The 18,383-nt window shown below is 51.1% G+C and overlaps 1 protein-coding gene across 1 annotated transcript; it reads left to right on the top strand.

The window, feature by feature from the left end:
- Positions 1-8,009: 8,009 nt before the first annotated feature.
- SELENBP1 (selenium binding protein 1) lies at positions 8,010-16,803 on the top strand. Its single transcript, XM_027097645.1, has 13 exons — positions 8,010-8,074; positions 8,776-8,861; positions 11,380-11,436; positions 11,582-11,694; positions 11,982-12,167; positions 12,835-12,955; positions 14,187-14,369; positions 14,649-14,827; positions 15,287-15,365; positions 15,461-15,582; positions 15,833-15,925; positions 16,092-16,210; positions 16,410-16,803. Exons 2-13 carry the CDS (start codon positions 8,858-8,860, stop codon positions 16,570-16,572), a joined length of 1,419 nt encoding a protein of 472 aa, XP_026953446.1. The 5' UTR covers positions 8,010-8,074; positions 8,776-8,857; the 3' UTR covers positions 16,573-16,803.
- Positions 16,804-18,383: the final 1,580 nt, after the last annotated feature.

The following is an 18,383-nucleotide window of genomic DNA, read 5'->3' as shown; positions in this document are numbered from 1 at the left end:
GGGACCTGGGACAGTGAGTATCTGGCCTTTTGGTTCCTGAAGTGGTTGGTGGGTTCTGTCTCCCACCAAACTTAAAAAGAGGTGTATGTGCTGGCCAGACCCAAACAATAAAACACAAAAACAACCTATCCCAAGGAGCTGTGAAGATTATATGATTTACTACATTATTATAGCGTAGGAGTCACAGGCACAGAGTCTAACGCCAACTGCCTGGGTTCACTTCCTGGGCTCTGCCGCTCACTAGCTGTATGACTTTGTCAAGTTACTTCCCTTTGGTATATGTAACTCCCTTATCTGTCAAGTGGACATGAGAGTGCTCATTTCACAGGGCTGTTATGAGGATTAAACACACAGAGCAGGGCTTCTCTGGTGGCACAGTGGTTAAGAATCCACCTGCCAATGCAGGGGACACGGGTTCAAGCCCTGGTCCGGGAAGATCCCACATGCCGGGGAGCAACTAAGCCCGCGAACCACAACTACTGAGCCCACGTGCCACAACTACTGAAGCCCGCACGCCTAAAGCCCGTGCTCCGCAACAAGAGAAGCCACCGCAATGAGAAGCCCACGCACCACAATGAAGAGTGGCCCCCACTCGCCACAACTAGAGAAAGCCTGCACACAGAAATGAAGACCCAATGCAGCCAAAAATAAATAAATAAATATATAAATTTATTTTAAAAAATTAAAAAACGTAATTGATATATAATGTAAAAATAAAAATTGCTCCCTATAATCCAATTCCTCAGAGGTAACCACTGTCAGTTACATTTGGTATGTTTGGTATAATAAAGGATGATTTATCTCTACAAATCCTTTTTTATGAACATATAAATACACATAGATATAACTTAAACATATATAATTTAAACTAGTTTAATATAAATTAAATTAATTTAAACAATTAATTAAATGGTTTAATTTAATATATAGTTTTAATTAAATAAGATTATACTATTTTTTGTTTTTTACCCCTTGACCATATTCCTTGGATATCCTGCCATATCAGTATATACAAAACTGTACATTATGACTGCTTGGTGTTCCATATTATTGATGTTACATAACGTATTTAACCATTTCCCCTACTGATTGTTTCCAACTTCTTGCTATTACAAACAATGTTGCAATGAACATTCTATTCACATATTTGTGTCCTTGTCTATATTGCATACTTGTCTTTCCACAGAGCAGATCATTAAAATGGATTTCCCTGTAAAATGTTGTTAGGTATTGCTAAATTGCCTTCTTAAAATGTTCACCATTTTATACTCTTGCCAATAAAATATAAGCATGACCTTTTCCCCACACTCCTTCCAACCTGAATATTATCAGCCTTTTTATTTTTTTTATTTTATTTTTTTTTTGCGGTACTCGGGCCTCTCACTGTTGTGGCGTCTCCCGTTGCGGAGCACAGGCTCCGGACGCGCAGGCTCAGCGGCCATGGCTCACGGGCCCAGCCGCTCCGCGGCATGTGGGATCTTCCCGGACCGGGACACGAACCCATGTCCCCTGCCTCGGCAGGCGGACTCTCAACCACCGCGCCACCAGGGAAGCCCCCAGCCTTTTTATTTTTGAAAGTCATGTCATATTGTGGTTTTAACAAGCATTTCTCTGATTACTAATGAGATTGGGTAACTCTTCTTATGTTTATAAAGCCATTTATCTTTCATTTTCATATTCTTGGCACATTTTTCTGTTGCACTGTCTTTTTCCAATTGATTTGTTGGAGATTTTGGATCTTGAGAGCAATCATTGTTTTTCAGTTTAAACTTTGCCTTTTAAACTTTGGTTGACTTTTGACAAGCTGAGACAGGAACTCTCACAGTATTCATTTCCCAAATAGCAATTATTAGTATTTCTACACATGCCTGTGACCCTGGGGAGATCCTAGTGGAAACAGCAGGTTAGATATGGTGTATAGAAGACAGAGAATCCAGGATATGCATGGAGACTTTTTCCCGGGCCTCCCTCTGATTCCAAGTAGAACTGAGGACATCTCTTCAAACCTTGGGACTCCTGTCTTTCTGGGGCACTGGGAGAAGTATCCCCTACTTTCTTCCCAGTCAGCTTCTTGGTGCCGAGGTGAGAAAGCAGAGGCCCTGGGCTCCCAAGGGAAGGAGAGGATTTGTTCCTGCCTGCCCTGAGTCTTCGTAGAGAAACTGTGACTCAGGAATATGACTCCAGGGACCAAAGGTCCTACCAGCCTCAAACGGAAGGGCTTTTATTTTCCTTTGGATATTTTATTTACAGTACTGTAACGTGTCCAAAATGAAGGCTTGATTAGGGGGGTTGATGGCTTAATTTGGGCCATTAACCAAGAATGATGCATTGTTTCTTCCCAGGCTCTTAACTGAAAGGGTGCAAGCCAAGTGGGTCTCTGTAAAGGTGGAGATGATTGCATTAAAGCAATGGCTTTATGGCTCTTGTCTCAGCTCTTCTGGAGCCAGTCCTGGCACGGGAGGAAGGCTGTAGGGGAGGGCGGAGTGTGATGGCAAACTTTCACCTGTGTCCCTATAACCGACATTACCTTTTCTAGACTACATAACTGGTTTTCAAACCCACTTCACCTTTTCTTCTTGTAGATTAGATGTATTACAAGACACATAATATCTGTTCTAGTCAGACTCTTCATTTAAACAGAAAATCAAGTCTTCAGTAGGCAGAGGTTAAAGAGATTAGGTTATAGAGATTTAAGAGATTTATATTTTTAAGCATTTTTAAAATTTATTTTATTTATTTATTTTTGGCTGTGTTGGGTCTTCATTGCTGCATGGGGGCTTTCTCTAGTTGCGGCGAGCGGGCGCTACTCTTTGTTGTGGTGCACGGGCTTCTCATTGCGGTGGCTTCTCTTGTTGCAGAGCACAGGCTCTAGGCTCGTGGGCTTCAGTAGTTGTGGCACGTGGGCTCAGTAGTTGTGGTGCATGGACTTAGTTGCTCCGCAGCGTGTGGGATCTTCCCGGACCAGGCTCGAACCTGTGTCCCCTGCATTGGCAGGCGGATTCTCAACCACTGTGCCACCCAGGAAGCCCCTAAGAGATTTATTGAGAAAGTCAACGGACAGTTATGGACCGTCTAGATCTTGATGCAAATAAACTGTAAAATGAAAACTTACGAGACAATGGGGGAAATTTGAACACTGATTTAATATTTGGTAATAGTAAAGGTGTATTAATTTGTTTACCTGTGATTATGGTATTGTGGTTTTTAAAAAAGAATTCTTATCTTGAAGGGATGCATACTGAAATATTAATTCAAGAAATAATATAATGTCTAGAGTTTGCTGCAAAAAAAATCCAAGGTAGAGGGAGGCTTGGAGGTATAGTCGAAACAAGATGGGTTATGAGCTGATCTTTATTGAAGGTGTATGGTGTACCTGTGGGTTCGTTATACTATTCACTCTACTTTTGTATTTATTGAAATTTTCCGGAATGAGAGAGAGAGAGGAGATCTCTCTATCTCACTTTCTATTCTTGTCTTCTCTCTCAAGAGATAGGGATAAAATAGTTAAGGTAAAAGTTGCTTTTAAAGCACTTTCTTTCCCCTCTTTAGCATCTCCCTTGCTCTTGCCGGTAGACCAGTAGCCACTCCTCAGCACTGCCCACTGGGAGGCATGCATCTGACCACACTGCTAAAATCCTAGCGGCTTAACACCCCAGGGGTAATCCCTGCAGCTCAGAGGTGAGAAGAGGCCATCACATAACAGAAAGACATAAACTGCTGGTGGTGATGTTTCAGGCATCAGCAGCAGGCCAGAAGGGAGGATATTTCTGAGTGGATTCGAGGTGGGGAGGAAGCTCTCTCAAATTATACCCTTTGTGGAAAGCCCTGGAAGAGGGCATTGTTGTTTTTTCTTTATTTCTCTTCTCTGAGCTTCGTTGCTGCTCTGAGCAACAGGCTCTGAATTCAGCGTTGTTCAGAGATGGGGAGGTGCTGTGAGATGAGCGTGGGCAGCTGGATGAATTAGTAAAACTTTGTTTCCTTAGGGTGAGATGAAGAAAAAAGCTACTTGCCTCTCCAGGTGTGCTGTGGGCCGTGCCTGAGCCATTTGCTTGCTAGAGTGCAGTGCCCAGCCTGGCACCAGTGACGCCTGGTAACTGGTTCCCAGTAAACGCTACTCTCTTCCTCTGAGGGCATGGAGTTGGTCTATTAAAACAAGGAGAAATGAGCAGGCCAGGGCTCAGAAATCCTGAGCAGGCCCAAACTTCAACTTGTCCAGCCAGTTCTGCTTCAGGCCGCCGCAGGCTGCTACCTTATGTGCTACAGGCATTTTCGTATACGTTTGTGTGTTCCTGGGTTCTTAGTTTGTTTATGCTGTTCGTTTGCACACAAACCTGTACCTGTATATACCAGACAACCCTTTCGAATGTTGTACTCTCGGTCACCCTTGCATTATCTTCCTTCCTTCTTAGCACTTATATGAAATAATCTTATTTATTTATACATTTACTTGATTATTGGCTGTCTCCCTTAGAATGTCATCTCTTTGATGGCAGAAACTTTGTCTTGTTCACCACTTTGTCTACCAAAACAGGGCTCCAGAAATGTTTGTGGAGATTGAATGAATGAATGACCATGCACATGTGTGTCTTCAAAGGAGAGGGCAGAGAGGTTGGTGGGACAGCTGCTGGGTGAAGGACCCAGGGCCAGTCCTTCTCCCTAGCATGGGCTCCCACTGTGGCCCTGACTGCACTGCACTGATCTTCCATCCTGTTTTCTTTTCTTCCTCTCTTCCTTCCTTCTTTCTTTCCTTCCTTCCTTTCTTTCTTTCCCTCTCTCTCTCTCAATATATATATGTTTTGTTTTGTTTTAATACCTTTATTTGGGGTTTGGTTACAGAAGTAATATATGCTTTTTTTTTTTTTTTTTTTTTTTTTTTGGCCATACCACACAACTTGTGGGATCTTAGTTCCCTGACCAGGGCTTGAACCCCGGGCCACTGCAGTGAAAGCGCAGAGTCCTAACCACTGGACCACCAGGGAATTCCCCATGCTTTTTATCTTTTAAAATCCAGAAGCATATAAAGAAAAAATGGAAAATCATCACCTTCCTTCCATTGCGTCTCTCCAGAGGTAACCACGGCTGTTACTTAGATGTATATGCTCCCAGTCTTTCCCAGAGCACGGGGGGGGGGGGGGGGGTCTCCACCACTCCCCCTACCAAGACCGCACAGCTCCAAGCTGTAGACATCTGCTTCCTCACTCCTCTCCCCCTTTCCGAGAAAAAGTCTCTCTGTTCTGAGGTTTCCAAGAAACAAAACATCAGAGCTTTCCACATTCCTTCTGTTCTTCTGCTCCCCACCCTCCTCCTCCTGAAACCAAACGAAGGAAAACAAAACACAAAAACGCCAAGGATTGATTAGAAAAACTGTGAGCTCCAGAGTCAGGCGGACCTGGATGGAAATCCTGCTCTGCCATCTGTCAGAAGCCTTGGCCCTCTCTGAGCCTCAGTTTCTTCGTGAGCGAAAGGAGGGTGCTTTACTTACAAGACTGGGTGGTGTCAAGGGTTAAACTGGGTGCTGCAGGCAAGGGCTAGTGCACGGGAGGTGGTTTCACAAGTTAACTTTCCTTTCTCCCCATTATCACTCTGGAGCGGACTTACTGCTTCCCTGTCATTTTTGTTTTGCTAGAGATGAAGAACACCAAGTTTTTTTTTTCTTTCTCTCTTTCTTTTTTTTTTTTTTTTTTTAACACATCAAGTTATTCTTAGAGACTCTGACTTCATCATCTCCTCTACTTTCCCTTCGCTGGGTTTAGTCCTTCTTCCCTCACTTCCCCATTTCCCCATCAGTGATTTCAGGGCCTGTTTAAAGAGGCTGAGGGTGGAAGAAAAGGAGGGAACCGTAAGCGCCCTGCACCCTCCCTGTGCAGCTGAGGCTCCAGAACCCACCGTGGCCTTGAGAACCCATTTCCTGTTTGTGGAGGCCCAGCCAAAGTTCAGGCAGCAGTTACATAATCGCCTGGCTGTCCAACTGTCAACTCGATAACCTATCCCCTCTAATATTTACTGTGCTTCTCTAGGGCTTGAAAGGAGCAGAAGGAACGTGGGCCACACCCACCCTGCCAGCCTTCCCAAGCACCTTGCTTCAGGCTGGGGGATGCCCGGTGTCGGGGCGCCGTGCAGGGCCTCCCTGGTTAGCAGATCTGAGCTGAAGTCCAACTCGCCCAACTCTAGTTGGCCTCTGGCCAGGGAAGGGCAGCCCTGAAATTCCTGAGAAGCAGCATTAGGGATGCTCAAGAGATCCCATGCTGATGGGGGTGCCATTCACGGTGGAAGCCCAAGCCCTGTTCATGTCAAAAGAAGCAAGTATACCATGGGCGCTTCTCAGTCATCTGCCTGAACCCTGACCCTGGACTCCCTCCACCTGCAGCCTGGATTGGGACAGCCTTCCCCAAGCACGCTGCAGGCTCTGGAGTAAGAATTCTGGAAGAAAGCCACAGCAGGAGGTTAGGGGTGCCAAAGAGGAGCCGCAGAGACCTGCCAGATCAGAGCCACAGGGCATGAAAGAACTTGCAGTCAGTGACAGAGTCTGCAACAGCTCTGAAATAACAACTTCTTTGGACTTAAGAACTTTTTTTTTTTTAATTTTTTTTTTAATTTTTTTTTTTAATTTTTTTTTTAATTTTTTTTTGGCTGCATTGGGTCTTCGTTGCTGCGCGCAGGCTTTCTCTAGTTGTGTCGATGGGCTTCTCATTTCACTGGCCTCTCCTGCCGCGGAGCATGGGCTCCAGGCACGCCGGCTTCAGCAGCTGTGGTGCATAGGCTCAGTAGCTGTGGCCTGCGGGCCCCAGAGCACAGGCTCAGCAGCTATAGTGCCCGGGCTTAGTTGCTCTGCAGCATGTGGGATCTTCCCGGACCAGGGATCGAACCCGTGTCCCCCGCATTGGCAGGCGGATTCCCAACCACTGCACCACCAGGAAAGCCCTGGACTTAAGAACTTTTGATAAGACAGTGGGGATGGGGTTTCTTTCTCTTTCAGATCTTGCATGTTGGGCTACCTGAAGCCAAAAAGCAGAAGAGTAGAGAGGAGGTAGGTGATGGAGACCTCAGGAGGAGGAGGGCCAGAGGGATTAGGTAGGGTGATTGGAGACAGGCAAAGAAGCAGCCCTCAGGGGCCACCCCTGTGGGGCAGCTGCACCCACGAGGCTCACTCTGATAGCTGCCTGGCTGACAGTACAATGGCTAGGGTGTAGAAGAAGGAAAGAGCCAGGAGGGGTTGAGTGACACTGGGGATGAGGGGATAAGGGAGGACCCCTACCCTGGGCAGCCACAGGGCATCTTCCTTTGTGGGTAAATGATCCCTCATCCATGGGAACCAGGAGGACAGAAACCCATCACACTGAAGCCCAGGTTTGCTTTCCTACCCTCCACTCTGGTTTGGAAACCTCGTGGCTCTTTTCTACAGGCGATCTCATGCCCAAAGTTTGTTCCTTTCACTATCCAATAAAAACTCCACCCCAGAGCTTTCATCCAAGGAAATGAAAGTGGCTTCTGTGGACCAGAGCCAGCAGGCTCCTAGCAGAGTGGGGCAGGGGTTACCCTGGTCAGGTGGCCAACTTTGAGGAAAGAGGGGACCCTCGGCTTCAAGATGGAGAGCAATTTGTGTGGGTCCCCTTGTCCAGCTCTCTAAACGCTCGCTCCCTGGATGACGGTAGCCCCAGAGAAAGTTAAAGGGATCAGGCCTCAACCCTGCCTCAGCTCTTCAGCAAGTAGCTGTCATTTGCCTGAGAGGCTGGGACACTATATGAGCAGGCTGAGCAGTCATGGAATCCTCCAGGTGGAGGACTCTTTCCTGGATAGATGGAGAACCTGAGTTTTATGGCTTGTCAGGGTCAGCTAGGGACAGCGGCATCAGGCTGGGCTACCCTTGGGCCCTGCTACCCTGCCCTGGGGAGCTATTGAGGCACCAGGCTGGGAGAAGAGGGGGAGGCACTGCACTTTCACCTTCTGAGGTTTATAAGGGTAGTAGAGGGTAATAATGGCACTGCCAACTTTCCTTCCACTTCAAAGCTCAAAAGGATGGGTCTGGAGAAAGTGGAACCTGGACACACGACCCTGCCCTGGCAGGAAGACATGGGTGAGCAGTCCTTGGGGAACATGGTTGTCTAGAATAAGAAGGCAGTCTTAGAAGAGGGCTGACCCTGGCTGTGGATGCAGGAGCAAATGGGCCCACAGCCCTCGGTGCCCCTAAATGCCAAGAGACAGGTCCAAGTACAGAGATGAGCATTTAGAGACCCAGGAACTTGGCACATACACGCTCACGCAAACACACACACACACACACACACACAGGCACACATGCACATGCCCTCACAGGCATAAATGTTCTGGCAGGCACGCACTCAGGAACACACCGACATGCACAGGCACACATACATACACAAGCACAGGTTTTTACACACAAGCACCCTCACACAGGCACACAGACACAAATACACACTCATGCAGGCACATGCATAAAAGTACACACACAGGAAACACCCAGGTACACAGGAGCAAGCACACACAAATGGAAATGCCCAGGCACCCACTCCACTAAAGAGAAACGTGCGCAGGCACAGCATATATCTGCACATGCACAGGCTCCTGCGCACACACATTTGTACACACATACAAGCACACAGCCAGTAACTCAAACACAGCCGCCCAGGCCATTTGAGAGCGCCCTGCCCGGGAGCTATCCATCATCCACTCCGGGCGGCGGCCGGGCCCTCCCCCTTCCCCGCCCACCCCCAGTTGGCGGTATAAATTCCGTCCCTTTGCCCCTTCCCCGCATAGCCTGCCTCGGACACCAGCACAGCCCTCCGTCTCTGCCCACTCTTGGCAGACCCGTCGGGAGCAAAGCGCACCAGCAAGCAGCATGGGTAAGGAGGGGGGCTTCTGACAACCGTCGCTGACCACCAATGGCCCGCCCCGCAGAAAGTGACAGAAAACCTGGAGGGGGAGCTGGTTAGGAGAGGGAGCGCCAGGCTCCGCTCCACCGGCCCCGCCCCACCCCCACCCCTGCATTTCCCAGCTTAGCCGAAGTGCTGGAGGCGTCTGGGAAGGAAGGCAGAGGGACTGCTGGGAAGGGTGACTTTGGGCTCCCCCCCACCCCGCCGCTCCCCAGCTGCAGCCTGCGGCCAGGGAGCCTTTCTGCAGCTGAGAAAATAAGGATAGGGGTACTTAGGAGGAGCTCTATCTCTCTGTCTGTTGCCATAGGAGACAGACAACCCTGATTTCAGCCCTAAGCCAACTTCTTACTGCAGGGAGTAGGGAACCCAGGCCTCTGTGACCAGGTTGCTCTTTAGCTACCCTGCCCCACCAATCACTTTGGGAGGGAAATCAGGGAGCCCCCCTCTCTCGCGATGGGAGAGGGGCTGTTTCAGTGCGTCCCACCCTCTCAGTCCGCCAAGTCCTCCAACTCCCCCATCCATGGACTCCTGGATGTCAGGCTGAGGAAGAGTCTGCGTCTGGCTGGGAGTACTGAGGTCCTTGCCCGCTGTGGATCTGGGTCTTTTCTGGCAGAATGCCCAACAAACCAGCCTGGCCTTGGGAAAACCCAATGAGCTTTCCCTGGGCTCATCTCAACCCCAAAGGTGTTCAGAGATCTTGCTTTGAGATGCTTAAGACAGGGGGAATTTTCCCCCCGAAAGAGGACTGATGCTCAGTGGGGCCCGAGTGGCACGCAGGGCCTGACCCTGACTCTCAGAAATGCTGTGCGGGATGCGGCAGTTAGGGTCTGGGACGGGGAGATGGTGCTGAGGGGCAGTACCTCCTTCACACGCCTCTTTCATACCTTTACTTCTCTCTCAGTCTCTGGTTTTGCAGATTTTGCATCTCTGTCTTGATGTCTTGGAGTTTTGAATCTCCTTCCCCTCCGCCTCACCTCCTGTACCAAACCCTGACACAGCTTGGTCGTATAGCAGAACAAGTCTCCTTAATTCCTTTGGACTGGACCTCACCGTGTCCCATCCCAGCCCCAGCCCTCTCTCTGGGCACCAGGCACTGCCTGGGATTTCTGGCACAGCGCTACCCATATTTATACAACACCTCTCACTTAATAAAAGTACTTCTGAATACTTTGTCTTATTTGGCCTTCATAGCCACTTAGAGAAGAAGGTAAGATATTATTACCCCTTTTAGGTGAACAAAGGGGAGAAAATGGAGAGAGTAGATGTCACACCTGGACCTTGACGCCACGCTTCTGGACTCAAAAATGCTGTTGCTGCCTCTCAGCCTCCTAAGTCACTTGGCCGCTGCAAGTAGGGGGACCTGGCTCCCTGGCTGAGTGCCTGAGCCCAGACACCGGTGGACGCTCGATTCTGGGCCAGTAGCCGGACTGGCCATGGGACCAGGCAGGGAGGCAGTGTCAAGTCCTGTGAACTCCACTCCAGGATTTCTTTTGGCCTACAGCTCCCTCTGTTTATTCCTCAGCCTTTCCTCCTGGTTAGGCCGCAAATCCTGATGCTTAACGCCTGGTGGCAGCCCTCCTTCTCAGCGACTGACTTTGGTTCCTGACTTTGGTCCCGTACATCCACGTACTGGCTTCTCTTGCCAGACTTCAGGGGACAAGGAGGGCCACTTCCTACAGCTCTGGTGGGTGGGCCTCTGAGCTTTCCAGGGTTGGGCCAAACAACTTGCTTTACAGATAGAGTAAGTGGATGGGGCCCACCCAGGGGTAGAAACTGGTCTAAGGACATTCAGTTAGTATCCGTCCTGCAGCCTTGAACTTCAGCCTCCTCTCCCTTACCAGACCCTTGGTTATATAACCCAGGCTCTGGCCAGCAGCCTGGGGTCAGGACCCAGAGGGGAGGGAAGCAGGAAGTGTTCCAGCTCCTGGTTTAGATACCTTTCAGTGAAAGGAGCTGAACAGGCACCACCGTCACTCCCTGATGGCTATTCCTGAAGAACAGCCAGGGTTTACGGGCTCCTACCAGGCAAGTACAGAGCTGCACACTTGACTGCAGCTTCTTGTTTCTTTCTCATACAAGCCCATGTGGTCTTCTTATTACCTTCTTTTTACAGATGATGTGGAAACTGAGGCCAGGGGGGTTAGGTGATTTGCCTAAGCTCCCGTGGCTAGTCAGTGACCAGCTGGGATTGGGGCCCAAGTCAATGTCATAACCACTGCACCACACCGCCTCCCCTGCACTCACCCTTCTCCTGCCTCCCCTGGGTCCTGCTCAAGGGTCTGTGCACCTTCAGGTCATAGCTCTGCAGCTCTTCCCGCCATACCCACATACTCATCAGGGTTTTGAGGGTCTGGAGGGGACCTGAGACAGTGCCCCTGCCTTGGCCAGTGGCGGCCGGGGGTTTGGGGGGCTCGGGTTGCAGCATGTGAGGAAGGAGCCTTCATCCTCCAGAGCGCGGTGCAGCCAGCATGCCCCATTGTTTCCACAGCTACGAAATGTGGGAAATGTGGACCTGGCTACCCTTCACCTCTGGAAGCCATGAAAGGTAAGTGTGGGAAGACTGAGAGCCAGCACCCCCAGGAGTAGGCAAGCCAGTGCCTGCTACCGATTCCACTGCTGACACACACCCTGCCTTGCCCCGGCCCTCGTCCCCACCCTGCCCACCCCACCACCTGCTTTCCACCCTCTAGGACCCAGGGAGGAGATTGTCTACCTGCCCTGTATCTACCGAAACACGAACACTGAGGCCCCGGATTATCTGGCCACTGTGGACGTTGACCCCAAGTCTCCCCAGTACTGCCAGGTGAGGTGGGGCTTGGGCACCAGAGGACCCTCAGACCCCTCCTCTAGCCCTGGCCCTGGCAGTGCCCTTTCCCTGCTCCATCTTTCTTCACCCTCCCTGGGGATGGTTGTTCAGGCTGTTCACTGCACAAGGGCACCCCCCCACCCCCACCCATGGGCGAGGGCAGTGCTGAAAATGAAGTCTGTGCTGTGCTACCAGGATGAAATGGGTCCAGAGGGCCCCTTCTCCGTAAGTGTGCAGAAGCGTGGTCTGGGTGAGCACCACCCCTGCCCGCTCTCCTATCCTAGGTCATCCACCGGCTGCCCATGCCCCACCTGAAGGACGAGCTGCATCACTCAGGATGGAACACCTGCAGCAGCTGCTTCGGGGACAGCACCAAGTCGCGCACCAAGCTGCTGCTGCCCAGTCTCATCTCCTCCCGAATTTATGTGGTGGATGTGGGCACCGAGCCCCGTGCTCCGAGGCTGCACAAGGCACGTCTTCTGCCCTAGCCGGCTCTGGGCCCCTAATGTGCCCGCCACCCAGGGCAACCTGTGGGCAAGGAAGCCGCCCCTAAAGCAGCTCCCTCCAGCTCTTGTGCAGGGTTGGGGCTCAACAGCAGCGAGTGGGGCTAGACTTTGGAGGAGAGTTACCAGGTGTGCTGGGTCATCATCACCCAGGGGCACCACAGGGGAGGAAGGAGGCTCTCGTTTTTCACTCCGAGCTGGAGAAGGAGCCATTTCTGCCCCAGCCAGTTAGAAGCCCAGGGCTCTCCTTAGGCGGGAGCCTCTGATCCTTCCTTTCAACACTTTGTTGAGCGCCTTCTTTGTGCCAGGCACTCACTGCTGGACGCTGGTGATACAAAGTTGACACTGGCGTCCTCCCAGCCTGGGAGGAGCTTATGGTCTCAAAGGGCTGTGAGTGCCCTCAAGACAGGCAGGGTGAGAGAAGTCCATGTTTTCTGCTGGGGAGTTATCAGTCTCTGTGACGCCCCTGCTGCTCTGCAGACTCAGTCTTTGCCATATTCCTGCAGGGAAAATTGTGTCTATGTTTCAGAGGAAAAGAGGGTAGGGTCAGTAGATAGAAGTGTGGGAGGGGAGGAGTGAGGAGTGGGGACTCCTGGCTCTGTAAGATTCTGATGCCATTCCTTACCCTTTCCAGGTTGTTGAGCCCAAGGACATCCATGCCAAGTGTGACCTGGGCTACCTCCACACCACCCACTGCCTGGCCAGTGGGGACGTGATGATCAGTTCCTTGGGAGACCCCAAGGGCAATGGCAAAGGTACCTGCCAGCATTGTAGGCACATCTGTGAGGGAAGCAGATCCCAAACTGAGGGAGGGATGGAATGACCTTCCAGGGAGAACCAGAGGGCAGGGTCTCATCCAATATTTAAACTATAGTCAAGTAACTTCAGTTGTTTCAATTATTTTTATGAAGGTGAACCTTAAATGATGAATTCACGTACAAGTTATAGTCAGAACTGTCTGCCGTGGGAAACGTGAGCAAGTACAGACATGGCCCCAGAAAACACGTGCATTTAATATCGGCCTTCGTGAGTTCATGAGCAAATCTCACAGTCCTGGAGATCCTTAATTGTCACAGCCACTTTCTCATTTATGGTATGATCAGAGCTTTCACATAAAATGTCTACTATGTGCCAGACACAACCTATGAGATAGATGCTACTGTGATCCCTGTGTTACAGATTAGGAAGCTGGGGCACAGACTGGCTAAGTAATTTATCCAAAGTCAGCCAGCTGTTAAGTCACAGAGCTGGAACTCAAACCCAGCAACATGGCTCCAGAATCTATGTCCTAATCACCATGCTGTGCTGCTTCTCTCCCGGCCTTACGTATTTCACCAGAACTCCCCATCCAAGGGCTTGGAGTGAAGTATCAGTTAAGGTCATCCAGTTAAGGTGACTGCATTAGACTCTATTTAAGTGCTTTTTCCAGGAGATGGGATGCATGACATTCCTAGATTTAAGAACACTTAGGAGTAGACATCTGTTTACATTTGCAAAGAAGTGGCAAGGTGTCATGACATATTCAGCTGGGGAAAAACATAGTGGGCATTCATGTGGAATTACAGATAAATATAATTTTCTCTCTAAAAAAAAAAATGGAGTGAGTGAGCAGAATGGAGTCTAGACTCTGGCAGGAACTCTACCCTGAAAGTAGGAGGCTAGGCAAAGGAAGCACAGGGTATAGAGTCCCAGAAGATCTTGGCTCAAGGGAGGAAAAATTTACCCTGTGGTCTGGGAGAGGGATGAACTTGATGGGAGGTAGGGGCACCAGAGTAAGTCCCCACTTCTTACCTGGCCCTCTGGGTGGGACCCTTTGGACAGGTATCCAAATTCAGCTCCTGAATTTAAGGATCAGGCAAACTCAGTGGGAGGAGGGGCACCAGGCAATGGGCTTGGAGCCTCTTGGACAGGCCTTGGGGGTGAGGGCTGGGTGCGGGTCGCATCTCCACCAACTCTACCTACCACCCTACTTCCTTCCCTGCTCAGGGGGTTTTGTGCTCCTGGATGGAGAGACATTTGAGGTGAAGGGCACTTGGGAGCGGCCTGGAGGTGCCGCGCCTATGGGCTATGACTTCTGGTACCAGCCTCGACACAATGTCATGGTCAGCACTGAATGGGCAGCTCCCAACGTCTTACGAGATGGCTTCAACCCCGCTGATGTTGAGGCGGGTGAGAATCCCCCACTCCCCGTGGGCTGGCAGGAGCCTGGTCACACGAACCCCTGCTCTCTATTCCAAACCCCTACTCTCCAGCCCTCTTGCTTCCCTCTTGTGGACCCCAGACTCTTGCGGTGATGATACAGGGTGTGCTGAGTGCTCTGACTACTCAAGTGTCCTTCTGATAATCCAACCCACCTTTCAACCTTCTCCCCTGTGCTGTGCCCCAGCCTTGGCCCATGCCCTCCCGCCCTGATCCTGATTCCATCTTCCGGCTGCATCCCCACCCCAGGGCTGTATGGGAACCACTTACATGTGTGGGACTGGCAGCGCCATGAGATGGTGCAGACCCTGACTCTACAGGACGGCCTCATCCCCCTGGAGGTCCGCTTCCTGCACAACCCGGCCGCTGATCAGGGCTTCGTGGGCTGTGCCCTCAGCTCCAACATCCAGCGCTTCTATAAGAATGAGGTGACGTGCACTCTAGCCCTCTCCTCCTGGCAGTCCTGTCAGCACTCTGCCCAGCTTCCATAGCCATGACACTCCCTTCTCCCTAGGAGTGACCCAGGCCTCCTCTGCCTGGCTCCACCAACCCAGACTTCCCAGGGATAAAAAACAAGGCCACCTGCCCTGCCTGTCTCCTCTCAGTCCTAGGCTAATTTCTCCCTAAGCCCTAACTGGCTATATTTATTTATTCATTCATTCAAAAAATATTTAGTGAGTCAGGCACTGTGTTAGGTGCTGGGAATACAGTGGTGAAGCAGACATGATCCCTGCCTTAAGGGGTTTGCATGGGGGTTAGACCCTAGTGGCAAGAAGGCCCTGCATCTACTCTCTCCCTGTAGACAGTATGCCCTGGGGAGACCCAGATCTGACACTCATCGTCCAGCTCTGACAGGCTCACCTCTCTGCCTCTTGACCCCAACGCAGGGAGGTACTTGGTCAGTGGAGAAGGTGATCCAGGTGCCCCCCAAGAAAGTGAAGGGCTGGATGCTGCCTGAAATGCCAGGTGAGTGCTCAGGGGAGTGTGGGAATCGGAAGGTTGATTCTCAGGCTGGGGAACAAGAATCTTAAGGTGCCTCTGAACTGCAACCCCCCACCCAGGCCTGATCACTGACATCCTGCTGTCCCTGGACGACCGCTTCCTCTACTTCAGCAACTGGCTGCATGGGGATCTGCGGCAGTATGACATCTCTGACCCGCAGAGGCCCCGCCTCACGGGACAGGTGGGTCCTAGCAGGATGGAGAGGAAAGGAGGGAGGAGGTAGAAGTCTGGGCATGAGATGGAGGGTATGAACTGGCTGGGGCATGATAAGGGAGGTGCAGGAAAAGCAAAGATGGGGGCTGAGGGATGGTTCAGGCCGGGACCACGGGGAATCGTGGCTAGACGCGGGGAACGTGAGGGAGTGGGGCTCTCTTCCTGCAATGTCCTAACCTCCCACCACTGTCCTTTATGCTGTGCACCTCCCCACCCAGCTCTTCCTCGGGGGCAGCATTGTTAAGGGAGGCCCCGTGCAGGTGCTGGAGGACCAGGAGCTAAAATCCCAGCCAGAGCCCCTGGTGGTCAAGGTGAGGATCTCTCCGCGTGCTCTTGGGCCCCTCAGATCTGTGCTGGAGAAGTATGGGGGAGGGGGCTGGGCAGCGGCTGAGCATGTCCTTGGGGTTTGGGTGGTGCCACTGATTCCCGCCTAGGATCTGTATGTGACCCTGGGGTCTGACCCCTGGTTTTCCCAAGGGGAAACAAGTGGCCGGAGGCCCTCAGATGATCCAGCTTAGCCTGGATGGGAAGCGTCTGTACGTCACCACGTCGCTGTACAGTGCCTGGGACAAGCAGTTTTACCCTGATCTCATCAGGTAAGAAGTGGACAGCCTGGGCTCCCCTCCCAGCCCTCCCCTCCCAGAGGGGTTTGGCTTTCTGAAGACTCCTTGGCTCCGCTTCCAGACTCTGCGGCCTCCTCAGGAACCCCTCTCCCTGCCCTCACACTTACCTAATTCTTGGGGGAAGGGGATGGGCCCCCTCTGACCTCTTTCTTCTCCCTCCTGTTTCTACCAGGGAAGGCTCTGTGATGTTGCAGATCGATGTAGACACAGTAAAGGGAGGGCTAAAGTTGAACCCCAACTTCCTGGTAGACTTTGGGAAGGAGCCCCTCGGCCCAGCCCTGGCCCATGAGCTCCGCTACCCTGGGGGCGACTGCAGCTCTGATATCTGGCTCTGAAGTCCACTCCTTCTATAGCCCCACTCCACACCCTGCGCCCTCACTTCTGGAGGGACCCGGCTTCGCTCTGCTCTCTCAGTCCCCGACCCTCGGCAGCTTGTCCTCCCAAAGCCAAACTCAGGCTGTTGAAACGAATTGAGCCGTGTCTCTAGCTACCCACCACTGCTGCGAGCTGCTCACTTAGCTCTTGGAAATTATTTCACTAAGAAATAAACTGGTGAACCTTTTCCTGAGATCCCCTTGTCTTTGGGGGCACCGGGCCTATGACTCCTCCTCTGCCGACCCTCTGTATCTTGCACGGGAAAGTCCTGAAGAGGACCAGGGTGTGGGATGGTTATGATGACTAGTTCATACCAGTGATCACAGCACGATGCTAAGGGCGCCAGAATCGCACTTTTATGGCCAGACAGAACCTGAAGATTATGGAGGTGGTCGTCACAAGGAAAGCTGACAGGAAGGAAGCTGTCAATCAGTGTTCCTAAACTTTTTTTTTGTTTTTTAATTCGTGCTTCCTTTTAATGAACCTAAAATCTCACCCACCACCCCCAGGAGGATGTAATGTGCCCCCTCACACACAGGAGAAACCTTAGACCCCTGACGTAGATGATGCCATCAGTTGAACACACTGTTCTGAGGAGGTTAGGTGTGTCACCTCCTACCTGGAAGACAGGAACACGATGGGGCAGGAGGGCTGGGAACGTCAAGGTAACCAACCCAACACACTAGGCCCTGGCGTTCTTGTTTCCTCACCTGGACAGTGTTTTAGAACCTTGCCCAAATCAGAGATGCCTCCTTTCTCTGCAGTAAGTCTTTAGTTGTTTATAAGAGGAATGGGATGGAAGTTTCAGGAACCTAAGAGACAGCAGCCAAGCAGTAATTCTAAGATAATTTTTTTTAATTTTTATTTATTTATTTTTGGCTGCGTTGGGTCTTCGTCGCTGCACGCGGGCTTTCTCTAGTCGCGGTGAGCAGGGGCTACTCTTCGCTGCCATGCGCAGGCTTCTCATTGCGGTGGCTTCTCTTGTTTCGGAGCGTGGGCTCTAGGCGCACGGGCTCCAGTAGTTGTGGCATGTGGGCTCAGTAGTTGTGGCTCGCGGGCCTTAGAGCACAGGCTCCATAGTTGTGGAGCACGGGCTTAGTTGCTCCATGGCATGTGGGATCTTCCCGGACCAGGGCTTGAACCCATGTCCCCTGCATTGGCAGGCAGATTCTTAACCACTGCCCCACCAGGGAAGCCCCCAAGCAGTAATTCTATTGACTTCTTTACTCTCTACCCAAGACAGTACCAAGTAACATTCAGGTATTAATCTACATTCTTTTCAGTCTTCCACAAAGGTGTCTTTGTTTTAAACACTGGAGTAGTCTAAGACCCCCGAGATGGCCAGGCCTCCCCCAAGAATGTATTACACTTTCTTTCCCTTTGAGGTCTTTAAACATGCTCCCTGAAACATCTACCTCAACTCGAGTCCAATTCCCTCCTGCTGCCTTACCTGCCATCTGGGCCAGGTTGCCATTTCCCTGGGAAAGCCCTTCTTCCCTGACAGCTCCAGGTTAGGGGCCTCCTGCACTTTACCTCAGCATGAACATATGTCACATTATATTGAAAATCCCTGCTTCCTCCCAATACCCAGCTTGGATAGTAGCACATAGTGTGCCTTAATGAATAAGTGACTATAAAAGATGATTAAATTACAGGGAGCCTTGGGATTTACTGGGTCTTAACAGAAGTCTATCCTAGGTTTCTACCCTGTCCTTTTCAATAACCAAACTTCTTCAGAAAGAATTTGCCTTGGGACAAGCAAATAGTTGAT

This window comes from Aethalodelphis obliquidens, unplaced genomic scaffold (assembly GCF_003676395.1).
Source record: "Aethalodelphis obliquidens isolate GAN/ISIS:26980383/991018 unplaced genomic scaffold, ASM367639v1 scaffold116, whole genome shotgun sequence".
In the NCBI taxonomy this organism is placed as follows: domain Eukaryota; kingdom Metazoa; phylum Chordata; class Mammalia; order Artiodactyla; family Delphinidae; genus Aethalodelphis; species Aethalodelphis obliquidens.
The sequence above is the reverse complement of the archived record's forward strand: the minus strand, read 5'-3'. Positions and strand labels throughout refer to the sequence as shown.